Source organism: Catharus ustulatus, chromosome 5 (assembly GCF_009819885.2).
Source record: "Catharus ustulatus isolate bCatUst1 chromosome 5, bCatUst1.pri.v2, whole genome shotgun sequence".
NCBI classification, from domain to species: Eukaryota; Metazoa; Chordata; class Aves; order Passeriformes; family Turdidae; genus Catharus; species Catharus ustulatus.
In genome coordinates, this window is record NC_046225.1 from 64,966,842 (window position 1) to 64,994,298 (window position 27,457).

At 39.5% G+C, this 27,457-nt stretch overlaps 1 protein-coding gene across 5 annotated transcripts in view; it reads right to left on the reverse strand.

Annotated features, from left to right (window-relative positions):
* Window positions 1-27,457, reverse strand: part of AFAP1 (actin filament associated protein 1) — a 115,449-nt gene that overhangs the window by 28,077 nt on the left and 59,915 nt on the right. For all 5 annotated transcript variants that reach the window (XM_033060075.1, XM_033060074.1, XM_033060077.1 and 2 more), the window contains exons 4-7: window positions 18,976-19,084; window positions 13,481-13,692; window positions 10,308-10,487; window positions 1,002-1,094 (exon numbers count right to left, since the gene is read on the reverse strand). In XM_033060075.1, the coding sequence (XP_032915966.1) occupies window positions 1,002-1,094; window positions 10,308-10,487; window positions 13,481-13,692; window positions 18,976-19,084 (594 nt within the window). The remainder of the gene's footprint in view (window positions 1-1,001; window positions 1,095-10,307; window positions 10,488-13,480; window positions 13,693-18,975; window positions 19,085-27,457) is intronic.

Here is a 27,457-nt window from a genome sequence, read left to right on the forward strand (position 1 = left end):
ATTTTGAAATAAATTATTAGCACTGATTATGCTGTAATAGTTATGCATGAAGTCTGGGTTCAAGTAGATAGAGCTTATGACAGCACAGGTTTGATGACCACATCACTCAGAAGTGGTGAAGCCACGCAGATTATCACAAAAAAGAATGAATCACAAGATAAATTACACCTTTTCATGGCATGCAGTTTACGAAAAAAACCCCTATTTTTCAACACTTGAATTTACTTTGTCAATACTGTGCAGGTGTGTGCAAACGTGCAAACACAACATCTTTTGCCTGTGAAACCAGGAATCTGGGCTGTCCTGGAACAGCTCCCAGGATCAAAGCAAAAGAACACCACAGGCAGTGGTGCACTGCCACCAGAGAGGTGGCACTTGCCATTAGGAATTGGGCGATGAAGCCTCTCTCAGTGGGATTTTTAAGCAGGGATGCAGAGAGATTTGCTCACATGGATGCCTTAATGGAGCAGGGGCTTAAACTGGTGCTGGTAATGCATCAATCATTCACTTCAAAGCTGCTCACTTCCCTAATTCCTGCTCTCACATCCTGCTGAGTCAAGGCAGGGGAGTAGCCAAGTACCACGTGGGAGTAGCCAAGTTTCTCTACTGAGACAGGAACACTTGGAAGTGTTGGCCAAAACAGTGACCTCCGCATGCCCAGGGAGCTCTTCAACGACTAAATTCCCCAAAATAAGAGACTTTCCCTTGAAACCCTGGTGTAATCTTCATCCATTCTTCCCCAAGAGTGACACCCCTGCTTGCTCTTTGCATTTGCTGGAGACCATCTCTGCACCTCAGACCCATAAATCTGCACCTTCTATGGCCAAACACACTGACACGGCAGAAACCTCAACCCTGCAGGATGTGTGCACATATCCAAACAAACCAACACAACACAGGGACTGTGTGCCTGAAACAGCAAGGATTTACATCCAGTGCCTACCAGGGTCTCTTTTGAGTAATCACAGGGAGTTTTGCATTCACCATTTTGGTAACTTTACCTTTTCCAGCTCTGCTTTGTGTACTGGAGAACTAGACAAAGGCCCATCAGAGTCTACAGCTCCCGTACAGTTGCTGCACACGTCTTTAATAACCTTAGGAGACAAGGCCAAACTTATTAATTATTCATAAATACAAATCAGAGTGATTAGAAATTACATATGGATGTGAAAGGAGATGGGAAGGAGAATCACAGAGACATTTACTAGGTTGGCAGGTGTCAGACAGGCTGATACTACAACTTCTCCATGTTCCCTCCCTAAGTCATTTCATATTTGACCTGAAGGAGACATAAAGTCTAGAGGTGGAAGGTTTCAGTTTCTAGAAACACTAAACTCCAAGGCTCTCCAAAGTAAAGAAGCCAGGAGCACTGCTCACTTCCATGAGCTAATTTTGCAGTATGAACTCAGCTGACACCACCAAACTAATTTCACTACAACCATGAGAAAATGGGATCCAAGGTACCTCAAGCCAAATGGACAAGATTTTGTATAATACACTACACAGATGCTCTTCTGTTGTTATCAGAGAACTAATGAAGTGCTGATCAACTTAGAGTAAATACTGCACAATGGTATTTTGTGGCATTTTTATATTATAATTGCACATTAACTTAAGAGCTAAAGGTTGAAAAAATTGTAAATATGCTTGTAGCAAATGTTTCTTTAAAACATTAAAGAAAAATCTTGAAGTGGGAATTTCCTGATATTTTGATGGAATCTGAGGAACTTAAAAACCTGAAATTACATAAATGTAAAAAATACACAAGTAAAGATGTTTGATGATCTCCCATGGCCATAACTAAGGTTTTTATCTCTTTTGTATCTTTTATTTTTATGCAAGGTTACCACCAGCCCATTATCAGCCTGAAATTGCTCATGCTGATGAGAATAGGCTCTCGATCCAAACTCGTGCTGAGTTCCAAATGGAACAATTTTGATATGGAAACTACTAAAAAGAAAAGGATGGCACTAAACAGTCCTTTCCCAGCACTTAATCTGCTTTTAAGGGTGAAGCTAAAACCAATCAAATGTTTATGGGCTTACAAAGATCCTTATGCTACTCAGGAGCACATCATAAATTACATGCATTATACATCATAAAGAAAGGAAAAGCACCAGCCCCATTTTACAGAGGGAGAACGCAAGAACAAAAGAATGATGAAATCACTCACTCAATGACACATAAAAAAACCTAAGCAAAGCTGGGAGATGAACCTACACTTTTATTTCTGAGCTAGAATCTCAAAACACTTCAGCATCCTTTCCTGACTGTCTGATCTACCCCATATTTTGTTCCAGAAACAAAACCAGTATTTCATGTCACTTGGTGTTCTTTGTAACACAAAATGTAGATGTATCTGTGGCAGAGCATTTGCACCTCAGTTCAACAAAGCCCTGATTTCCCTAAAATCGTAAGATTTTTTTATGTGTCTGGGTTTTTTTTTTTCAATTACTGGTCCTCAGTATGGTGTAAATACACTTATTTTTTCTTCCTAGAGAAATGTGACTATACAGTTTCTGGGAACATTCATTTCTGTCTCCTGCATGACCCTGATTCAATGGCTTATGTTTTCAGCATCTGCTCACACCACACAGTTAGTTAATTTTGGCAAAGACAGATTATAATGGGAGTTACAGACAGAACAGAGAGAAATGATTTGGCAGCACTAACTCAATAGTATGTGCTAAGTCATGCACTCAAGTAAATCCGGTTCTTATCACATCCCACATATTTAAGGAGACGCTGAAGTGCTTAATTGGGTTGTAATTAAATTTTGATTTAAAAGATGACACATTGTCAAAAGGGAGTTGGTGGCAGGATCTAAAGTAAATGCATATTAAAGGTCCAACACTTCATTTGGGTTCAAAAGGTTCACTGGCAAAGACTTGCTCCTCACCTTCTATGTGCAATATAATTGTGTTCAATGCACAGCACAAATCTCCACCTCACCAGGATGAAATGTCTTTAATATATAATGGTTGCCTGGATGCACTCTCTATAATTACGTTTGCAGACAGCTGCCATTAAAAATCTGGTTTTCACATGCATATAGCTTTAGCTCAAAATTTTAAGGATAAAACATTCCACCAGTATTGCCAACTTGCATAATTTCAATCATAAGACTCAAAAGTTCTTGTCCATTTTTTCTATGTTCCATCTTCTGGAGCCATATGAAAACAGAAAATTACTATTTTCATTAAAAACTAATTGTGAGTGAGAGTGAGGAATGGAGTTCAGCAAACTTTTATCCATTGCAACAAAATATATAAAAACACAAATAAATGAATCTCAATAGCTGCAAAATCATAAAAGAAAAAAAAGGAATCCCCAAAAGTTTTATTTTTAGTAAAATGGCATCATGTGGAAGGCTGCACTGAGAATATCTCATAATGGCAAATATTCCATTAATAGCTTAAGTTTTCTCACACATTAAAGAAAGGAAATAATTCTCTTTTTCTCACCACAAATGCCTTTGTACATTACATGTACACAAACACAGTGTGATCTGCCAGGAAAATCAAACTGAGATCATAAACGGACTATCTATTCAAATATTTAAAATGTACGAGCAAATGTAATCAGAAAACAGAAGACTGTATTTCTTTTGATAGCCTCAAAAATAAATATGTTTAAAATAATCTTTTGTTATTCCATTGCAAGAATCTTAAGTACCACAATTACCATTACAATGTTACGATTAGCAGACTCAGAACAGCCACTTTGAAATGCAGACCTGGAAAAAGCTTCTGCAACCTGAACTGTACTATTATTTCTTATTTATAGAATTACAGAATCATTTAGTTGGAAAATACCCCAAAGATCGAGTCCAACTGTTAACCCAGCACTGCCAAATCCACCACTAAACCATGTCCCTAAGTGCCACATCTACACAGTATTTTAAATATCTCCAGGGACTGACTCCATCTCTTGCCTTGGCAGCTTGTTCCTTTCAGTGAAGGAATTTTTCCTAATATCAAGTCTAATCCTCCCCTGGTGAAACTTGAGATTTTCTCTTTTTCTGTCACATACTACCTGGGAGAAGAGACCAACCCCCACCTGGGTACAGCCTCCTTTCAGAGCTGTAGAGAACACAGAGGTCCCCCCTGAACCTCCTCTTCTCCAGGTTAAACAGCCCCAGCTCCCTCAGCTGCTCCTAACCAGACTTGGGCTTTAGACCTTGAGTCCCCAGGTGGATCAGGATATGTATCAAAGTACAGCATTAAGTGCAGTGACATAAGGCACAGAGGGGAAATATTTGCAGGTAGGAAGCTGGAAAGATTTCCTGCCCTGAGCCATGGGTGAAGTCAGTGGAATTTCTGCCACATGGTGTGTCTGGAATATTTCTCTTTTTAAAACTATCTTACTACAGAAGCACTATCATTTACTATAAAAAGTTTCATGCCTGCATTCACCTACAAATTTCTATAATTCTTGTACCTTATTTTAAAAGACACACCAGGACTGGAGGCAAAATACTTGCCCCATATTTATTCTTTCTACATGTGAAGTCAGAAAAAGTAAATTAGATTCTTCTGGCTACTTTAAAGTTCCAAGCTCCAGATAAAAAACACTGGCTCTATAGTAAAACCAGCAAGCCAGTTGCTTGCCAGCCAGTCCCTGCCACACAGAAACCAAACAAATTCTGAGTAAAAGTACATCTGTAGACAGTTCCTTATGGCTGATGTCTTTAGGACCTGTTAAGGAATAAGACTAGAAGTTGTCCTGTGCTTGAGGAGCTTGCAGACCTCTCTCCTGGTGGATACAGTGGATGAGCTCAAGCTACAGCCTCACCACCACAGGGATGTGATTACAGCATTGGTATCATCTTGTGTTCTCATGGAACTCACATGAGAAACTCACACTTTTAATATGATCGAGTTCAAGACAGAAAGCTCACAGCCTGACTGCACATTTGCTTTATTTTATGTAATCAGGACAGAAATCCAGCCAGCCACCCACCCACTTGTCCCCCTCTGCCCACATGTTTAGCAAATACTGGAATTGCTAGAAATGGGATGGGCTGTATCCCTTGGCTCTGCCACTTAACTCTGGAAATAGGAATATGGCAAAGCTGCAATCTGCTTAAGTACAACCCAGCAGAGGGAAACGGGTTTGGTTCCAGATGTAAGTCAGTATTTCCCATTCCTGAAACACTCCTTTTTCACTCCTGGAAGAGTACTGACTTTCTGGGACTCTCTGTCATTTTGGCATAACTATCCTTATTTTCTCTCTCTTGTGGACTGCTTCATATGGCATAGGTTAGTGTCAATACCCTCCTCCTTAGGAGAGCAGCAAAATTCTTCTTAGCATTTCACAGAGAAGAAATGCCCCAAGGAGTTTACCTAGAGGAAAATCTTAGGCAGGAAAAGCAGAAATTATTCCCACCATAGCCTACACTTTAAAAGAAACCCCCTTTACCTTCTGTACTGGAAAACATTATTTTCAGGTATCCCTTAGTCTGGAAAGATTAATCTTTCTGCCTTACTGCCATTTGTCTGAACAAAGTGAGGATGAGATTCTGGCAGACAAGGAGTCAGTAAGCCTGTCCTTAGTGCCTGTGCATCCCCTTAGAAATACTTTTCTGACTTACTCAACCAGGACAAGCCCTGTATCATTTCTCCCGCGTGATTTCCATGAAGTCCATTCCATATACGGCCACTGGATGAGGCAGAGCCAGGGAGGAGGCGCTCCCCAGAGCCTGGGAGGGTGGCAGGAGGCACTGCTGCTCAAGGGCAGAGGTGCCAGGGGAGCTGCATCCCCAGCCTGGGTACTGTGGAGATGCACATCTCACTTTAGGCTGGTATGAGCTAGGTGTGATTTAAATAATTTTCCATCCAAAGCTATGAGTAGGAGAGAGGAGTATCTAGTAGTCAAAGTCTCAGCCCTCCTGGGTTCTGCTCTGACTGTGACAGCTTGCATTTGTGATTTTAGCCAGAAAAAATTATCATTGAGAACACAATAGGAATGTTTGTGGTTCTGTATTCATGGGTGGTTTGGTTGGGTTTTTTTAATTTACACATACATCTGGTTCTTTTAAATAATGTATTGTTTTCCATGGTGCTGGTCACACACACACACCCAGACTCCAGTTCACAGCCAAACTGGGATGCTCTGGCTCTGCCACTGGCAGAGTCCTGCAGACTGGACAAAACTCCCAGGTGCAGCTTGGTCCATCATCTCTGCAGGTGAGGCCCTAAAGAGCTCTTATGCAAACTCACTGACCTTGCTGTGTCTTGAACTGAGGTATTTAAAATCATCTGTTTGAGACAACAGGGTGTAATTCCTGGGAGGTTTAATTTAGTTTGCACAGCCTTCACTGCTAGTGATGATGGGCAGTGGAGAAAGAACCTGGCCTGACTGTCTTGGGTCAGAGAACATTCTTTAAGTTCCTTACAAATTAACAAACACTGCATGGAAATCACTAGTACCAAGTATGCATCCCCAAACCCATTTTTTAAAGTCAGTTTTAAGGCTTGGCCATTCAGCACTTGACTCCACTCAGCTACAAAATGGAGATAATAACCTCTTTGGGGAGCACTACATAAGCCAAGAAAGCAATGCCTGAAGTGCTGAAGATCTCTAGCTGGAAATTCCCATAGAAAGCAAAAACAGACACACAATGTTTACAGTTACAAGCTCAATTTTATGCTGATATAAACTGGCTAAAGAATAGCTCTGTCAGTAGTTTACTCTTCAGAAAAATTGTCCACATAAAGACTGGAGGCCAGAAGTTACTTGTCTCCCTTCACTAAGCTCAGGGCAGTGAAAAAAAATAAAAAGAGATGTTTTCACAGACTTTCATGAGAGACAACATGCAGTTAATCAGAGAGAAAAACTGGGTAGGTGAACCAGCTAAACAGCCCTACAAGGAATGTTGCAGGGCCTTTGGATGACTGGATACAGTCCCAACCATGATTTTATTGTCTCTTCAGGGCAAAACATCCCCCTTATTACAACAAGTTCAGAACTGAGTGAGCATTGTCAGCATGACAGATGAAGAGATGGCTCCCCATGGTTGGAAGATTCACTGCTCAATTACAGACCCTCAGCTGAAGAGATTGCTGCACAGTGGCAGAGCACCATAAAATGAAGAGAAGTTAACAGAGTGCCTAATGTTAGGGAAAAATGAAAAGCAAGGCCAGTGCTCCAGGAATGATAGATTACATGTCATACGCGATAAATCAGAAATACATTTTTGCAGGAGGAATGTTAGGTGCAAGAGAAGGCCTTGGGACCAGTCACTGTGACCATTTCCTTCTTCTACCAGTTACCTCTAACAAGTTACCTCAATTTCTTTGGCATCCATGTAATTTTAATATTGAGTGCAGATTTCTGTGGTCTAGTCTGAGGGTTCTGCACACAGACCACACTCATCTGCACAAATGAAGGCACTGAACAAGCATCTTCTTGTAAGGTCACAGTCTTCCTAGTCCTTTTATTTTTAATGCAGCATTTCCCAGGGATGCTGACAAATAAATGTAGTTTTTTACCAGTCTGTTGGATGTGCTGAGGCAAACAGGAAAATTTCAGACCTTACTTGACCACAAAAGGGTGCACAGATGCACGTATACTCAAGCGTGCATGGAAAAAGATCAATTTTGGGTCAGTGTGTAACTGCACACATTTTTTCATGTACATTTTTGTGGGAACATTTTAAGACTCAAGTCTGGAAAATTCCACCACTTTTTGCTGCCCACCATATTACTGAGATGATCTCTGCTCTAGCCTGAATTTATCCTAGCTTTGCTCCTTCCTCTGAAATCTTGACAGGCTCTTTGGTGACATCAGCTATCTGTTTTCATCAAGCATTTGTTAGCTGGTAAATTTGAAACTCCCTTTGTGGTTTCCAGTCTAGACTTCAATTTGCACTAGGTTTATCAGCTGGGGTGTTTTTGGTGTCATCTTTACCAAAAAAAGGTCTAAAGTATTCTGCACCGATTAAGAATTTGTCTTCCAACAGATATTTTAAAACTGTTTATTTAATTAACACATTCTGCACGGATTACATACATTAATTGAAAAAAAAATTAGTTTAGCTTTCAAAGGACAATCTGGCCTCCAAAAGCATTTTAGGATTAAGTGTAAAGCTTTAATGTGATACTTAACATTTGAATTCATGAGAACCCATTTTTCCTGGGTGGTAACCTGTCTCAAGTGGCACGTCCTGGTGCAGAATCTTTGACCAAGAAGGCACCTTATGCTCTAAAGATGTGGTTGCAGAGCCCTTTCTTATTGGCAGTCCCTGGATCTGCCCATTTTATTAACCACAGAAATCACATGTAAGGGATAGAGCACTGAGAATGACCCTGGCCCTCTGACTGACGGGCTGGGAAAGTTAAAATCTCCCAAGATGAAGCAGTGACCTCTTTCATAGTGCAACAACATCCTACACAAAGCCACACGTGATTTTCAGAAGTTAATTTTGAGTAAGGCTTGAATGATCAAAACATAATTGCTTACATAATTTAAAAAAAAACAAAAACACCTTAAACTTAGTGTATTTTAAAAAATACAGAAAGTAATGCTTATTTTATTTCTCCAAAGAGAGAAATAGCTGCACAGATCATTTCTGGTTAGCTGTGGGACAGGCAATTTGTACTGCAGAAGCAAAGGGCTGAAGCAGCACTGAGGACTTGGAAGTTGAGTACAGGAACACTGTCATGTACTTGAAAGATTTCATTATTTGAGAGCTTTGCAGCATGAAGGAGCTAAATAAAGTGCTGTCAGACTGTCTCCAAATGCTTTGCAGACACACAGAATACACAACTGTGTGAACATGCAACTGCACAAAATCCCTCTTTTTTTCTCATTTTGAAGCAGCAGGAATGCATCTGGGATATGGAAAAATCTAGTACTGCTCTGTCTGCCTGTGTGGGGATGCTTTATATACAATTTAAAAAATAAAACAATTTTTATGAAAGAACATCTGATAGATGCCAATGAATTCAGTATTACTAAACCCAAATTTAGAACAACACAGGAAATAAGGGTGCAGTTACTATGATCTAATTACAGTGGAATTCCCTTGGAAGGGAATATGACTTATGAACTTCTTTTCATTCCAATCAGTGGTTTTGAAATGCTAGCTGAACTAGTGGGACACTTACATGACTTTAAAACTTAGAACAAGATACTGATGTCAGAAGAAGCCTAACAAATACATGGCTGGGATTAGTTGCTATTAAAATGACAATAGAGAGAACATTTTCTAAGCCAGGATACAAAGTCACAGTCAAAACCAAACACACATAAACCACAAACCCCCAAAAGGTATATTCAAATATTGCAAAATAGGAAATTACAGATTAATTTTCCATTTAGTACATTAGCCCACAGCAGAATTTATACCGCTTAAGCTGCATTTTATGTCTCCCTCTTCTGCAGAAAAATTATCTGCCATCAGGAAATTCCTATGTGTTTAATTCAATTGTATTTGGAAAAATACAATTTATTCTTAGAAAAATAAGTTCCATATAAGGTTAGATCAGAGCACAGCATGGAGAATGCCTGATGAGTCTGATGCATTCAAATTTATACATGTATTTAAAAGGCTGGATTTCAAGGTCTTAAAACAGTTGCTACTGCAACTGCAGTGATTGTTTCCCACACTACTTCACTGACCTCCACCTTTGAGACTGGCAAAGTCCAACATAAATACTAGTAATCTGGTTAGGATCTGTAACTGCAGCCCTTGCCTTGGGATTTTCCATGTTTGCAGACATTGAACAGAGAGGAATAGAAGATGACAAAATCGTGTTTCCTCAGAAGTCTGCATTTCCCAGGACAAACCATAACAGAGAATATGTTGCTAAACCAGAATTAGGAAACCTAATTGGCCCTCAGGAAGTTGGAGGATTTTTCTCCATCCAGAACAATTCAAACAGGTATCTCCTCAGAGAATCTTCCTTTTAAAAAGGTGACACCATGCCAAAAATAATATGGGTGCCAGCTGCCTCCACCTGAGGGAATTTGAACCTTCCACTCATCTCCAGTGTGCTCTAACTACCAAATCTTTCTGGAAAATGAACTGGAGAAGAAGATGGAAGGGAATTTGCCACCTCTCCTCTCTGTGCCAGATTACTGTGCTATTAGTAGTGAAAACTATCAGAGCAGCAGCACTGGGCTAACCCTGAGGAATTACTTTGAGGCCTGAACCTAAAGTCTGTATTTCTGCAGTCCCAAGTTGGATGGGATTTAAGTGGTCTGGATTTGTGTGGAAGTTGCTGTGTCTCAGTTTGTAACAGCAATGAGCAATGTGTGCACTTAGAGGGTAGAAAAAGTCCTGGCCAGAAACTCCCCCTTACCTTTAGCCACTGTTCTGCCTGCTCTTTGCTCTGCACTGCCAGAACCAGGGCATCTGCTCCTTGGTGAGAGATTTTCAACTCATGCTTCTTCTTTTTGCTGTCTTTGGGAATATAGGTGATACTGCAGTCATTCAGGAGCAGCTCCATCTGGGGCTGCTGGTCCTTGGAGCTTTTGTAACACTAAATAAACAAGGAAAGTTCCAGAGTTAGATATTGCCTTTCTGAACCTCGGGGGGAAGCTCTTATTACATAAAAATGCTACAATTTTAATTCATAGAATTTTGAATATATTTTACACATCCTTTTACCACATACCACAGAGTTCAGCCAGAGAGAGATCATCCACTCTGTAAAGCAAAATTACTTCCAGACTGACAATAATAGATGTCTTTTATTGCAGGACAGGTACAACATATGGAGAGCATTAAGTGACTCTGCATCATCCTTATGACTCAACCTTGACCTTGCTCAGGTAGGAAGAGGGTGATTTAGGATATCTGTTCACATGTAGCATCAGAATAAACTTGTAACCTAACAGTTTTAAAATCCAGATGTTTACCTTGCCCTCCAGTGACATACCAGCATAAGAAGGCAAATTTCCATCAGCGCCTAGACACTGCAATTTCAAAGATGCTGCCACATGCCTTACTCATCTGTTTATTTTCTTGAGATAAGTAAATAAAATTGTAGGAAGTGGACAAAATTACAATTTTTCAGTTAATAGAGTCTAATAGTCCCTGCACAAATGTCCATGTTATTTTATTTTGTAAGTTCCTGGTTACAATGACTTACATTTTTTCTCTCACTAGTGAATGCTGTCCATGAACAGCCACTCCATGCTGGGTCACTGATGACCTGCTCTCTGTTGGAACTGGTGATCTGAAGACAGAGATCACCTCTTCACATCACTACAGACCCAGTCTCCAATCCCACCTTCCAACACATCAGCACAGCTGAGGTTCCCAAAGCTATTGCAGTGCCAGCTGCAGAACAATGTTTAACTCTCCATATGAATGTCCAGCTATTTTATATACTTGTTTAATTGGGCTTTCACTCACGCAAACAGGCACTAAGGCTAAAAAGATATCTGATAATAAAAAGGTCTCTGACAATCAATAAGACTAACTAGTAGCTGCATACAAAGAATAGATGAGCATTTATGTGACTAGAGAAAAACACATGAACTTCTGCATGTCTGCAGCAGCACTCATGTCAGGATGCAATTGTCAGGAAGACAGTGGCTGATAAAACTATGTTATAAACCGCTACAAGTTAGGCTGGCAAATACAGCCAACTCTAAACAAGCTTCTGCAGATCAACAACACTGGAGATTCCCTCTGCAAAGCCCATTATACCAAAGTTTCAGAAATTTGGTCACACATTTTAAATTTGAAGCTTTTAAAAAATACTAAGTTTTCAAGCTATGAAATCTTGAAGATATATACAGCATTATTCATTTTAAGAACCAATAAACAGCTTGTAATTCCTTTTATATTAACCTAAATATTTTATTTATAATTATGTATTGGTAAAACTGAAGTATGTATATATTAAAAGATTTCAAGTGAAAAATGAGTCCCTAACGGACTTTAAGTGAAAAGTAATTTCCTACTAAATGTTATTTTTTATGTCTAATTCTAATTAAAATATTTTTGTTTTATGATGACAGCTGCATTTATGACACAAGCAATTACTAATCCCTGAGAACACATATTTGTTTTACTTGCATATCTCATAAGTTAACTGTCCAAGTCCTCCTTCAAACAATAAACCAGTCTTGTGTAACTTGGTCGTTAGACTCCAATTGTGATTTTTATTTTCTTAATCCCCATTATAGAATTACTGAAAGATGATTCCCAGTAAGGAAAAAAAAAAGCTTTTCGGACCACACATGTGGGTAAAGGAAATGAAAATATAAAAAATAACATATTTTTATATGGAACAATAAATGTAATTGTAGAACAAATGCTGTATGACTTCAGGGAAAAATCTGTTTCTCTGTCTCTTTTTTTCCTTTCTTCAAGCTGTTATCAGATGGTCCTGAAATCTGATATGATACTGATATATGGGGATGGCATTATAGGAATATAATAAAAACTGAATCAAAACCAAATTTCTTTTCAACATTTAAATACAGCAGGATACAAAAATTAAAGCTACTGCAAGCTAGCAAATTAATTCCAACCATATTTTCACAAATCTCTTGCCTCCATTTCATACCCCGCTATTTTCTATACTGCCATAAGCACAAATGTACTTGGAAAGTGAGCACACCTAAACTACACTGTACCACTGTAGAACAGAGAGGTTCTATAGAACATGTTCTGTGACCTGATAACCAGCTTTTAACATTTGGGACATTGCAGCAATTGTTAGTTATGCAATTAGGTACAATGGCTGGAAGCACCGTATCAGAAGGCAGGAGCACCAATGAACTCCAACTTATTGATTAACACAAGCATTAGTTTGCTCATAAGGACACACAGTAAGTGTTTCCCCCAGTTAAGGTCTCCTTTCAGAAAACAAAAATACATCTATGAGCGGATAATTCACGGAATCTTCCACTGGTGCCTCCAATCAGAAGGAAGCATAACCAGATTTGCTTAAGGAATAAATACATCCACTTGTTTCCATCCCTTTTATAATGCAGCTGTGCATCATGTGAATACTGCACCGTGATTACTGCAGAACAGATGGCAAAGGTTTAGTTTAAAGTGTATACATTACCACAGCATATGCTGCCAAGTGAATTCTCAGTCCAACAAGGGACTTTTCTCTCCAGCAGTCTGTTCCAACAGTTCACACACACACAGAGCTCCCTATGAGGTTTTTGTCCGCAGGGAATGAAAGATTGGATTTACAGTTTCAGCAACTTTTTTCTTCCAGATTAAATATTTTAGAAGATAATGGGCCAGACGTTTTTTCCAATATCAGAGAACTGCTGGGGTTCAAGTTTAAGTGAAATAAAAATCGAAGTTCTAAGTGGCTAAATGATACACTTATAATTTCAGTGCTTTTCTGCTTCTTGTTTAAATCATGACTGAACTCTTTGGTAAGGTTACTGCAGACTTGGCCACTGTTTGCAGAACATATTCCAAAAATCAGATTCCTGTAAAAATAAATACATCATCTAAAAGGTACAAAGAAAATATAGCTAGCTAAAAATAAGTTACCAGTAGTTTGTTTTCTTTGATAACACACAGTAGTTTGGTCCATTGCCCAAATCGTTTTTTTCTAAGAAGGAAGGCACAGATTTTGGCATCCTTCACCAGATCCATAGAGGCTTCCTCAGAAGGCCACTGATGTCTCATTTTCTTCCCCTTTCCATCCTCCTCCTCTTCATCGTAGGATTCGTAAGAGCTGCTCATAGCATCTGAGTCATAATCTTTAATAAAAGTGCAAAAGTGCAAAAGTGTTAGGTTAAAACACTTAGCCATGAAGCACACTGAAACAACTGAAAACCTCAAGACAGTTAATTTTAAGTGAAAGCTCTTGAAAGACAGCCACGAACAAGTTACTGTCTCAGTGCTCAGTAATATCAATGCATTAAGTTAATTAAATTAAAGAAACTTTGTCAATAGAAAACCCATACAGACACTTTGTGAATTTTAACAAAACAGTAAGCTGGGAATACATAGCTAGAGTTTCAGGTTGAGTTTCACTATTTTTGAAGAATTGTTTGACATATAGCTTCATTTTTTGCAGTTCTTTCATAAAAAGCATCTTCATCTTGCTTTAGTACATCACAATGAGAAACAAACACCCCATATGGCAAAGGTCGTAAGAATACATTATGGGGCAGTATATACCCACCATAACATTTCCTATAATTCCCAAATACAGCCCTTGTGCTGCTAGGATTAGCATTCAACAGACAACACTGTCCCTTGAACTACAGATTCTGATGGCGGTAAAAGCACTGTGCAAAAATCTTTTGTTCTGTGCTTAGCCTCAGCGGCTTAATCCTGCTCCAAGTCTGGTGATGGAATGGCAAGCTTCCATTTTAATGAAACAATTTTTCTTCAGGCCTTTCATTTTCAACAATTTAGGCAGATCTAGCAGTACAAACTATTTTGCCATTATCTCAGAACCCTCTCTTCCACATGCTTACTAGTTTATGTGGGTATATATATGGAAAGCCCTTCAGGTAACACCAGAAAGTCTGCTACCCACTGGCACATGTCCACATGGAGGAAAACTGACTGGAATACTTTTAAAAGCTGAAATTTCACCTAAACATTTAATGTAGACTTTGATATATTCTTAGGCCAGAAGGTGGAAGAAAAACTCCTGTTTGCTTCAGCTAGGTAATTAGGAAACAGGTGAGATGTCAGAGGAGAATTGGAAAGACTGAAAAGAGGACAAGAGAGTGGATTGCTGGAAAGTTCATTCTGTATCATACCTCACATCTCTGTATCAAAATTAGATACTCTGATCCAATTTCTGTTTTCATAAAAGTGGATGAAACAACCTATCTTCATTCCAAAATGAAATGAAAGTAAAACTTAAAACACTGGAAGCTTATTTTTAAAATTGAATTGCCATTTTCTGGTCAATTCTGCTACAGGGTGTTCGGTTTGGGGCAGCTTCATATGCACAAGTGGTAAAAGCCTCAGATGATTATCAATGGGAAAACACTACAACTTTTCACTTGCTTTACAAAAATCAAGAGGAGGACGGAAAAACTTTGGGCAAATATTTAAACTGACACATTTGGAAATGTTTGTTCCAGAGTATTTATTTTTGTAGATTTATTTAAAAGAATATATAGGATCTAGTAGAACTTGCTGCTTCATCCTTCCTACCCCTGAAGAAGGAAAAAAAGCCTAAACAAAAACCCCTCAAATCCAGAACCAAACCAAAACATTCTCCCTGCTGCAACTTCTTTCAGAGCAGCTTTCCACAAACTTTCACACAGAAACATCAGGAAATGCTTGGGAGATCAGTGACCAGTCACAAACCCACAGCAGCATGCCAGCCTGCTGGGTGCAGAGACTGAATAATTCATGTGGGGCTACCAAACACAAGGATGTAGGGTCTGAACATTAAATCAGCTCCAGCAAGATCTCCTAAAGGCACAGGCATGGGATAAGCTGCCATAAGCTAAAGTTGCCATCTCTCTGGGAAATTCTTCAGCTCTTGGTTTTGCCTTTTCAAAAAAGTAATTAGTGCCCATAACCTCCTCATCCTTCCCTCATATTCAGCTGTGATCTTTGCTGCAGCTACACCATGTCACAATGTTCATGTTGATGTTTGGTCCCTTTCTACGACACTCTTTTACCTCATTTGTGGTTTTGCCTTGGCTTTGGCAAAACTATGATTCTGAAACAATTTTTTTTTAGGTAAGAAGCAGAAGTAAGAACTCACTGCTCATATGTTGACATATGGATACACTATTCTGGTGGAATTTCTCTGTATAATTACTAATGAGATTTTTCTATTAAGAAACTACCTTTTGAATGCAAGTGTGTCTGGGGATTAAATTTTATCAGATGAACTTGAAACCTAACTGTATAGGGGGGACAATCTTCAAGAGTATTCTTCCCAAGACAGTGGAGCTGGGTCATTTTTCTGCACTCTGAAGATGGGAAGTCTGCATGACAGAAACTTTTCTATCAGAAGACTACATTTTTAAGTGTATCATTCAAAAGGATGAAAAAATTGAATCTGTTTCAATACACTGTTTTTCTTCCCTGTTGAGAACATGATTTAACTTTTTCCTATGGGAGTAAAGAATCTTTCACCTTAGATAAAATTACAGGTCACCCCCTTGCCCTTTACAAAAAAGTTTTCTTCTGACTATAAGCCCCATGCAACAATCTTGCTTTATTACTAGCAACTTTACTTAGTTAAATCATTAGTTTTGCCTCACAACATTGAAGACTATTCTTTATTTTCTTACAGCAAATTGTCCCAGTTTCCAGAAAAAAAATTAACCATAGAAAGTGTTGATTGGGACTTCACAGTAGAAACTGAAGTTCTGCATGTTTAACACCCTACAGGTATTTCCTCCGTGGCTCACAAGCATTCCAAGTGCAGATTTCCTGCTAGCCATAAGCTGTATGCTCAGCACAGGGACTCTGCTGGCACTGCAGCTGCAGTTTTATCCAAATCTCTGTTTCTAGGAGGCTGAAAGCCAACAGGAGCTTCCGAGACTCCCATCGTGACCCAGGCTGATGGGATCTTTGGGGATCTGCTGCCATATCCTGCCCATTAAAAACTCCTCATGTCTCCCTTCTTGCTTTGTGGGAATCTTGGTCAGAGGAGGAGTTTCTTGTGTGACTCACAGCAGGAAGGATGCCCACCCTGAAGTGCTCATATCAACCCTGATGAAACTTGGCTCCTCTTCACCACGTCCTGCTTCTACTGCTTGCTCTCCAAACTGCTCCATCACATCCAGAACAAGCTTTCCAGGCTCTGAGACACAAACTAGCATGTGGAGAAAAATGTCTCTTTCTCCAAAACAAAGTGCATTTAAGTTTATTGAAGTCTCAGAGGTAAGGATGCACTGATACAACACACTCTGATGCTGCTAATCTATCAGGTTTTGCACATTTTGCACTTTCTGATCAATCCAACTTCTTTTGACATTGGCTTTTCACCTTCGTGTTCACAAAAATTTCCCACTGTTATGGGGTGAAAATCACAGTGGACTTCCATATTATTTGCAATAGTGTATTCCTAAGACTAGTCTGTATTAATTTAGGCATATTATACAGATCGGTAGCTTCTGATACAGAGAGTTACCAGACAAGTCATACATACTCTTGCTTTCATCTACATGCATGCACTTATTTATAAACCAATTAGAGGAACCTGGGAAAGTTATGGGTATTTCATTTTCATGACCATGTTGGGCAATTTTTCTTCAGTGCCTGTTTACAGGTAAGACACAAGGTATGTAAGTCACCTTGCTATTGATGACTTCACAAAAATATTCCATAGGAATATTTACTTAATTATATCTATCTCAACAGGTGCATTCTTGCACTTCTTAGAAGAAGGCACTTTTTTCTATTGTCTTCTCCATCTCAAATACTCCACACAGCTACAGTTATATCTTTTAATACACTTTGGTAGCTGATTTTAATCACCACACAACGAGATTTAGTGGCTGTTTTGCATGAGCAAAGATGCATTGCTAATTGCACATTGACTTTAAAAGCAACTTCATTACCTGTGAAGAAAGTATGTTTTTTAACACAATTTTTGAGATATGATAAAGTTCAGAACATAAGAAAATACAACAAAATCTCAGCAAGCAGCTTTACATGTCTGGAGATATATATACTTAAATTATGGGATTATTAATGAACTTTTAAGGTTGATATCCTGAATAGTTTTAAGCATTTAAATGGTTAAGTACAATAAGAAATCAGCTTCATACTTTGTCTTGTTTTTCCCTAGGCTTTTTAGCAGTACTATTAATATTTGCACTATTAATATTTTTCTACCTAAGCATGGTTCTTGCTTAAAGACAAAACTCAAGTCAGAAGCTCACTGGGTTACAGGGTGTAGCAGGACCACCCTGCAGCATTTCAAGAGAGGAAATGAAGATAAGAGTGATTCTGCTGCTCTTCTAAGTCAGTATGTTCTTTCATTTGTTTTCCAGTACATGAAACTCTTTCTTACCTTGAATTTCTTAGGTTAATTAAAAGCTGCTAGATAACATCAGTTGGTGCAATGTACAATGAATGGTATTTTAGTTTTAAAGTGACTCCTATGCATGTTTTCAGAACAGAGAGATAATTCAAAATAATTAAAATAGCTATAACATAGGGGAAGATATGCCTTTAATCTTTGGACCATAGAAAATAATGATTAGTGATAAATCAGCTCTACACAAGTGATAAATTACCCCAGCCAATAAAAAAGCAGCAAAAAGATGGCACATAAATGCTATTGACTGACTCTGTGTAAAGGTCACAGCAGTCATTTCAGTGTTTCATCAGGGTGCTCTCACACAGTTCCACTGAAGGTCTTTGGGGAAGTATTTGGGTATGAAAAAGAACATTTGAGTGTTGCAGAAGAACATTCTGGTAGACAGCCAGAGGCAGCCCTCTGCCTACTGCCCTGAATGAGTGGTCAAAAAGAACTGCCAAGGACATCACACATGGTTTGTGGGAGCTGCTGTGACCAGCTCATCTCCTTCCACAATGTGTCATCAGAAAGGCTGCAAATCACATCTTTCCAATAATACCTTTTTTTTAAATTTGTCTATTTTAGCAAGGAATTCAGTGCAATAGAAGCACAGCAGGCAGATGTGCAGGTCAGTATCAGTTTCTGAGACCCCCACACTCACAGTGTGATCAATTTAGAGAGGTTTACTCTGGGCAATAATTGACTCTGGACTCCTGGTCCAATGCCCCCACTGTCTGTGGTTCAAAGCAGTCTAATTTGGACCCTCTGTCTCCAATAGCTGTTAAAACCTGTTTACATGCTCCTTATTGAGCACCCAGTTTAGTTTTCTGTAAAAGGAGCCTGCTTTGAGCACACAAAAACAATTCTGCAAACCAATCCAATGCACAGCCAGTGAGAATAACCAGACCTGGCCCAAACTGTCAAAGCAACACTTACAACACACACAGCACCAACAGAGATGGAGTTCTCCCAAACTAAAAATGCTGAATTGTATTGCTCAGAAAGCGCCTGGAAATATCTTACTCACTGGAAGTGATGTACTCAGGAGCCTTCCCAGGACTAAGTGGCACTGCCTCTTCGTAATAGCCTTCAGGAAGGGAAGATGTTGGCAGTGGTGGAGGCCCATTATCTGGTGGCTAAATGAAAAAAAATAAGAAAAAGTCATTACAGACCAACAAGGTGCTCAATTAAACATGGACAGAACATCTGCTCATGATCAGTGCCAATGCAACCACTTCACAAACCCTGCTCTTGTGACTGTTTCTTATGCTAGCTATCTCTAAAGGCAAGGCTCTGGAAGGCTCAATTAAATGTTCTGAAGGTAATATCTTTTAGATGAGAAGCAAGCCCAGATCTCAAGTTCCTCATATGTTGTTATTACAAAACAGAAATAATTAAACGTTGATACTTGAAGTAGTAAAGAAACTAATTATGCTTTGTAACATACTGATACATTTTAAAATCTATCATTATTGTCCAGTCCTGTACCTCTACTCATGATAAGGAAACAAAACCTTCTTGCACGTCCTCCAACTGAGTCTTTTGGAGATGATGAACACTGTAGAACCCTACTTGTCATTGCTAAGGATCAAAATCAATATAACAGCTACATTAAAAGAATTTTTCTCTACAACAGCATTAAGTGGTAAAAATGCTGAAAAGATACAGTTCTCCAATCAAGAACTGGAAATCTAATGGGTCGGTGTAGGAAAGATATTTCTATGCATAGACCACTTTACAGTGCTAAGGCTTATTTATTAGTGTTTTACACCTGAAATAATTCACATTACAGCACCAAACAGCAGTTTGGTTGGACACTTTAGAAAAGTTAAATAGCCTGGCCTGGCGGAGACTAAGAACAGAAAATTTAACTGTATTTTCATGATAGGTGTTTTTTCAATGGCAAATCAATTCTCAATATACGTATTAATGCTTATAATGCTATTTCTACATAATGAAAAGTGAGCTACAAACAAGGAAAAGTTTGAAACATCAAGAAACTATTACATGATAAAGTAAATATGTCAAATATTAGGTCAAATTCTAAAATGCTTCTTTTAAATATAAACCTGATTTAAATTTAAAACTGACCAACTGTTGGTATGTTGATAAAATAACAAAGTAAATTTTGTACAGTAATTTCACGAATACAAGCCGCAGTAATTTGACAAAAATTTTGGTGGAAACCCGGAAGTGCGGCTAATATCTGAATAATTTTCTGACATTTACAACCCCAGACGTGCCAGCCAGAGTGCCGAGCCAAGCACCTGCCAGTAAAAGCCCGCATTTCGCAATTGTTACAGTGTTACTGTGTTGCCCTGGGTCCCTGCAGGCAGCACGGGGGGCGGGGAGAGAGGCGGGAGAGCTCTCTTCTTCCCTCCTCTGCCGCAGCCCAGGGGAGGAGGGGGGGGCGGGCGGCGCCGCCATTGCCACGGCCCGGGGAGGAGGCGGGGTGCTTTGTCCGCGCCCGCCGCCGGCGCCACGGGCGCGGGAAAGCTCCGTCTCCGCCCGCCGCCGCTGCCGTAGGAGCGGGGGAAGCTCCGTCCCTGCCTGCCACTGCGGGGCAGCGCCGACCCGGGGTGACCAAACCCAGTGGCAGCGGCGGCCGGCCCCGAGCGGCAGCACCGGGCTGGGCCACCTGGCCCCGTCAGCGGCCCCTAGCGGGCCGAGCCTGCACAGCCTTAGCTCAGCCAGTAAACCCCGCCCTCCCGCGGTTCTGTTACTAATTGCACGCGGGTCCTCGCTGCGAACGACAGAGCGGCTTATATTCGTGTGCGGCTTATCTATGGACAAAAACCGAAACATTTGCCAACACCCAGAGATGCGGCTTATACTCAGTGCGGCTTGTATTCGTGAATTTACTGTACTTTGTGACTTCTTCCACATGACTTAACTGTTCTCTTCCCTTAACAAGTACCAAAACAACTGTATTTTATGGAACCCATTCATATTTGCCACAAGTTTTTAGTTTCCTATTTCTGTTTCAGAGAAAACACTGAAGCCTTTTTTCAGCACCAATGGTTCATTGCATGATTACAAAAATTAAACTTGCAAGCAGAGGCACATTTCTGCAGTAAAACTTTTTCAATATATCTTTCTTTTTAATTTTGTTTTTCATGTAATGACAGAGATGCAGTGGTGTTTGTCTGCACTGGAGTGATCCAGAGTAAAACTAAGGGAATGAATGGAGATACTGAAGTGAGAAATTGGTCAGACAGACACTTCTGGGCTCAGGTGGGCTGACCAGTCCAGCAGAGCCTTCTTCCACATCACACAGATGAGGCCACAGGGACTATGCTCCCCTTCTGCTGCAGACCTGAAGTTACCTGGGAGGAGCCTGAGCTTTAATAACATGTGCCATTAACTGTAGTGAAATTACTTCTGTGGGCACTCTCAGGGCTGGATTCATCTTTGAATATTTCAAAGCCAGACATCTCTAAATCTCATTGTGATTACACACCTACGCATGTCACCTAATTCTTAACACCATCACTAAGAAGAGTCTCACCTTAGAGTGCTCTGTAGTTAAATTTGTATCAGGTAGCTTATTCTACCTTGCAGGTAAGAGCTCCTGCATTCCCAGTGTGCAGGAAGGCAAGGAGTTGGTGACTAACCCTGCCTTTCAGCTCATCCAGCATGGACTTACCTTTGCCCACCAACTAAAACCAGAAACTTTTTCATGAACAATGAACTGATTTGTGACTGAACGCAGAAATTCCTGGTCATATTGAAATTAACATTAATAGTACTTCTATTATCAAATTATACAGCCAACTTCTTATGTCACAATCAATTTCAAATAACAGTTGGCAATTACTATTACCTACAATGTGAACCAAATGATGTTTGCTCAAAGATCAGCTTTGCTGAAAATTATAGAAATTATAGAAATAGATAGAAATTATCTATCAAAGAAGCAAAATAAAGAAAAATATGACTCTTAGTATAGTGACACTGTAATTTTGCTGAAAAAAAATCAAATTGGCAACCTGCATATCATGACAAAATAAATGAGTCTTTCAAGGTTAGCTGTTGCTGCACAACAGGCATAAGGGACATTAAAAATTAACATGGACGGCAATTATGAATTGCTCTACACATATCACCTTTGTGTGAAGTGCTAGACACAAGAGGTGGTACTGCCTCCAGAGAGTTGATTTTTCCTCCTCACACAAGTGAGCAGAACCTTGTTCTTGTTAGCTGGGGTCACAGTTTGTTCCTGGGGCAGTATAGACTCTTACCACGCTTTTCATTAGACAAATTAATTTCTTGGTCTAGCCTTAAACCATTTTTTGCATCAGGTGTATACAATATATGGAATTCTTATCATTATTGAACCTCATTCACCCAGGAAATACATGTCCTGAGTCATTCCAATTTTGACTTGACACAGCACTGAGGTTTCAAAGCTGTATTTTATCCAGGGACAAATGAGAGGTTCCAATAAAGATCAGGAGAAAAAAACCAAAACCTTGTTTTTAGACAAAATGTTATTCAAAAAGAAAGAAAAAAGGAAATGAAACACAAATGGTGCTTGTCTGATTTCCACCCTGCTGGAGCACCAGTTACTTCATACAGCTGGGGCGGGCTGGGCTGTGCAGCCAACGTCAACACAGATGGAATCCATTGCTGAATTAACTGGGCCCTCCTCTCTGAAATGCATTTTGCAGTGCTTGCCATAACAAAGTTGAAAACAATTGTAAAAAATATTTTTTTAAAAGGCAAAAACAGAAACATCTAACATTAAATACTTTCTGATAAAAGCAGGGCTGCTTTAGTGTTTAAAATAACTGCAATTGCTTAAATACAAAATAGAAATATCTCACTCAAATCTGCACCATAAACAACTACATCTTTTGGCAGCTGTGGAGTTTGACCACCAAGATACATAAAAAATGTATGTGTACATTCTGGTATTAGTTACTAATATTTATAGTTCTTTAATGTTTTTACTATTGCTAGTTGTATTGTTTTGGTTTTTCCACTCAGTAATTTTTAGTGGAAGAATTTTGATGAATTTATGAATTATGAATTAAGTCTTTATTCAATAACTTTTCAATAGTTTACCTGAAAAAATAAAAAGGCCATAAAACCCACAAAATTATTTACATATGCTGTATAAAGATTAAATCGAAAAGAACACAAGAACATGAGTAGCTTGAGAGGTATCAAGAGGAGAACCTGGCAACCTGCATGGAAGGCATTAGCATGAGTTTCTTTTTTCCTTTTTTGTTTTGTTTTGTTTTGATGACAGGCAACAGAGAAGAAACCTAGAGAATTTTGCCTCTCAAGACAAACACCTCTCTCTGTCACAGGATCAAGAACTGAGAAAATAAATTGACATTACTTTTATCTCCTTGTAGGAAAAGAGACAAAGATGTAGTTTGCTATTACCCAGAATAATAGCAATAATGAAACAGTACTGATGAAGATGTTTGTTAAGTCCTGGGTTTGAGACCAACTGAGAGATGCTTTAATTGAAACCAAGAAGCAGATGAGGTGATCATTACATACAGAGTTGAGATCTCTGATGAGATTAGAGACTGGATTGTGCAGGGGGTGCCCAATTCCCATTAACAGGACTGATTATCAAGAAAAAGAAACAAAATGGTAAAATTTGTGATCCTACTGGACTCTGAAACAGACTTACATGAACATTTTAATGTAATGGCATATAATGATCTTCCCCTCCACCTGCCCACCTGCATTCCACAGACCACAAATAAATTCTTTCTTCCTTTAACCTAAGAAGAACATCCTACACTATCGATTTAATATAAAAAGTATCTAAAAAGTATCTAAAGTATCCTACACTACTTTATTTTCCCCTTCTGTCCAAGGGTACTGAGATAGACAGTAACTTTTACTTTGAGCATGGTCTGATAATCTGGGGACAATATGAAAAGCAGTCTGAAACACAAAGGAAAATAGACGTCAATGTATAGAGGCCTGAGGATATAAAATCTCTTTACACCCCAATGAAGACTTATAATCTGTAGAAAATAGAAAGAAATACCTTCCTTTATGCAATAATTTAGGATGTGGAGATCTCCAGGGCAAAGCAGAGCCTGTCAGTAACCTGTGCTGCAGGCAAACGCTGCCAGCAGCTCTGGTGGCACACTTACACTGTGTTATTACATCAAGCACCAGCTCAGACCCAGCTGGACTCAGAGCCAGCTGATACAAAACCCTTCTGTGCTGACAGCAGCACCACCAGAACAGAAATGGGGGCACACTGGGGATGCCCAAGAAAGCTGCTCAGGAGCCAGCAGGAAATCTGGGCTGTCAACAAGAACCTCTGACATGGGCACAAGTCATTTATTCTGAAGCAAGCTTAGACCTGATCACTGCACAACCCTACTGCATCTTCAGCCTGGAGGGGGGATGAAGAGTGCACACACATCTGTGGTCCCCAACTCCACACGAGAAAAAATGGATTTCCAGAAAGCAAGATGAACCAACAAACTGAGTAAAATACAAAATTACTGAGCATACATTTCAAGCTGTAAGGGTTGGAAACTGGGTATTAGTCCTCGCCATGCACTTGGTATGACAGCCTTTAAATAAATTCAAAATTGTGCTAAAGAGAAATCACTATTGCCAGCAGCTGAGGACCTGGATGGACCTTGGATTTATTCAGGACAAAAGAGCTGACTTTGTGGGACGTTAAGATCATATTGAGCTGTACAATATTAGCCTGAGTGTACACAAGGAAAAGCTGAGAAATATTCTTCATTTGACCTCTGCTGTGTATTCTAAGGTTATTATTTCTGAGCTTGTCAGCTGGAGCCCACAAAACCAGGAGCCAAATAATGTGAAGTCTAACAACTTATCTTCCCAGCTTCTGAGCACGAAGGACAACAAAACCAGCCAGACAGCTACAAAACTCAACTTTTTGGAATGAAGTAACTGTGTCAGTCCCACCAGAATGGGGTAACAGGGCGACATGATAGGCTGCTGGTGTAGTCCCACCTGACTACCTCTGAGTGCCCATGGAATTACAGCACACACCTCTACAATGCCAGAGCTACCAGGAAAAAAACAAAAGGAATTCCCTGAAAATCAACACCCAGAGCCTGACCTGATGGGATGCCCAGTGATACAAATCCCATGTACAGCAGAACTGGTCACCCACCAGCTCCTGCAGTGCTGAACAGATGAGGACAACGGGGAAAGCAGAGGAAGTTTCACCAGGCAGAGGATGAGTGTAAACCCAAGTGGAACTTCTCCTTAGGGATGATGCTGAACAGGGACTTGAGCAGGTTTAAGGTTAAGAACAGAAGGCACATGCTTGGCACGCTGCCCTCCAGGAGGAACATCTGACACAGCCTGAGAGCGTGCCTGCTGACTCAGGGGGGAATGCCTAATTAAAGGTATCACTGGAAAAGTGCTCAGTATGTGCAGTGACTACAAACACATCACAGCCTCAGAAAGCACAGCCTGGTGATGGGAAAGAGATCTGAGCAGACTTGCTCATGTTAAAGAATGAATCAGGGCGTCCTGTGGCTCCACAGTTTGATCTGAAGATTGTCTGCAGAGCATTTACACACCTGCCCCACCAGGAGCTGAGTTACTATTTCATGAGATACAACACAACTGCTCAGATACCTGAATAACCCCTTTGCCTAGGAAACAGGAAGACAAAGATGGCAATGAAGAGGACCAAGTGGAAATAGTAACAGAACAACATAGTATATTGACCAAGTAGAAAATCCAGGTGGTTCTTGCACCTCTGATGGCGCTGTCAGTCTGTGTTCAGACACAAATTGTCTCAGTTCTTGCTGCTGTATGCAATTACACTTGAGACAGTAAATAAAAACAAAAAGACTGGAGCATGGAATGCATCACTGAAAGGACAGGTAGCTTGAAAGAGTTACACCCAAACTCTGAGGAAGACTGAAATGAAAATAAACTCCAGACTCAATGGAAGGAACAGAAGATCTAACAAAATAATTAAAAGAGAAAGCGAATGAGCCAGATACAAAACTAAGGTATTTCTGTATCATTCATAATTTATAATAAAAGATTATTACACAGCCATCACTCAGACAAAACAACAGGCTTGACTCATGCCCAGCAAAGGGTCTGTGTACACCAAGAAATGAAATGGGCTTTAATTAATGCTAGGGAACACTTTCATGCATATTACATGAGAAAGATTAATCTGAATTTTAAGCAGCATGGGGCTCTCAGTCAGAGTTGTTTATTGTGACTGTGCTCAAAGAAGTGTCTGTACTCTGCAGAAAAAACAAAATCACCTTTCTCTTCTAGGAGTTAATAAACTCATCCAAGTGTGTGACAAAGCAATGAGGACAAGGCAGTTCAGTGATTAAAGTGTAGGCAATGCCATTTCCACTGGAACAATATTGTCTAAGGGCCTGAGCACTACATCAAATTAAAACAGGAGGAGACTTGGTACTTACTGCCCTAATTCCTTCCCCACGTATTTGTGCAGAAGAACATTAATAAGCATGATCAGGAAAGCAAAAAATCTGGTCCCTAACTGTCAACACAGGGAGGGGTAATATGGACAGGTATAGCATAGAAACAAGAAATTAAAAACCTGAGGTCAGAAGTCTGAGCATGTTATAATAAATGGTGGGACAATATCCTATGAAATCTGTGACATTAGTAATTTAATAATTTTCCTATAAGTAACTTTAATAATTTTCTTAGAAGAAGGTCAAAGATCATCAGTATCTAGTTAAAAAAAGACAAAAGGGCAAACAGTTTCACAATGATCATAAAAAGAACTTGGTAAAGAAGTACAATTCTACTTTAACTCTTCTGGTTTAAATGTAAATTCACTTAAAGGAAGCTGAGAACAGCTCGCTTTGGCAGCTTACACATGAGGAAAGTTTTCAAATACGGTGATATGTATTGCTATAAATTAATTGTATATAAATTAATATATGAATTAATTGAGAAGGTAATTGCTCTAAGTAAAACTTTTCCGTGGTACCATTTGCAAACGCGAAATAAATCATCAACAAAAATTCACCAACCTCAACCAGTAAAAATGGAAATGGCAACCAGAGTGTCCTGTAAGACATTGCTAACACAAAAAAGAGGTCATCATCTTTAAGAGGAACAGAGAATAAAAACTGTTCTTCAGTGTTAGAAGAAAAAAGTAGATGAAACAGAGATTCCCAAGTATCCACTTGATACATGGACCCCATGGCACTTTTTTCAAGGCACACTTTAGAAAAAGCACAAAAATTGGCACTTCTTTGGTTGCTGTGCAAAGAATGATTAATATAATTGGTGATATATCACCTCAAGAATCCTTTTGATTTCCAGGTGATTCTTCTTCTCCAAGGACACTGTCTCTTTTCAGCTTTTTCTAATAAATATCTAAGAGTTTACCTGCCAGGCAGCCACATAAAGGGAGGCTGTCAATTCATTTCTCAATAGGAAACTCATTTATATGAAGCACTCCTATGGAGTGACTGTGCATTGTGCAGGAATGGCTTGGAGGAAGATGACCCGTTCTTTTGATTCATATCTGC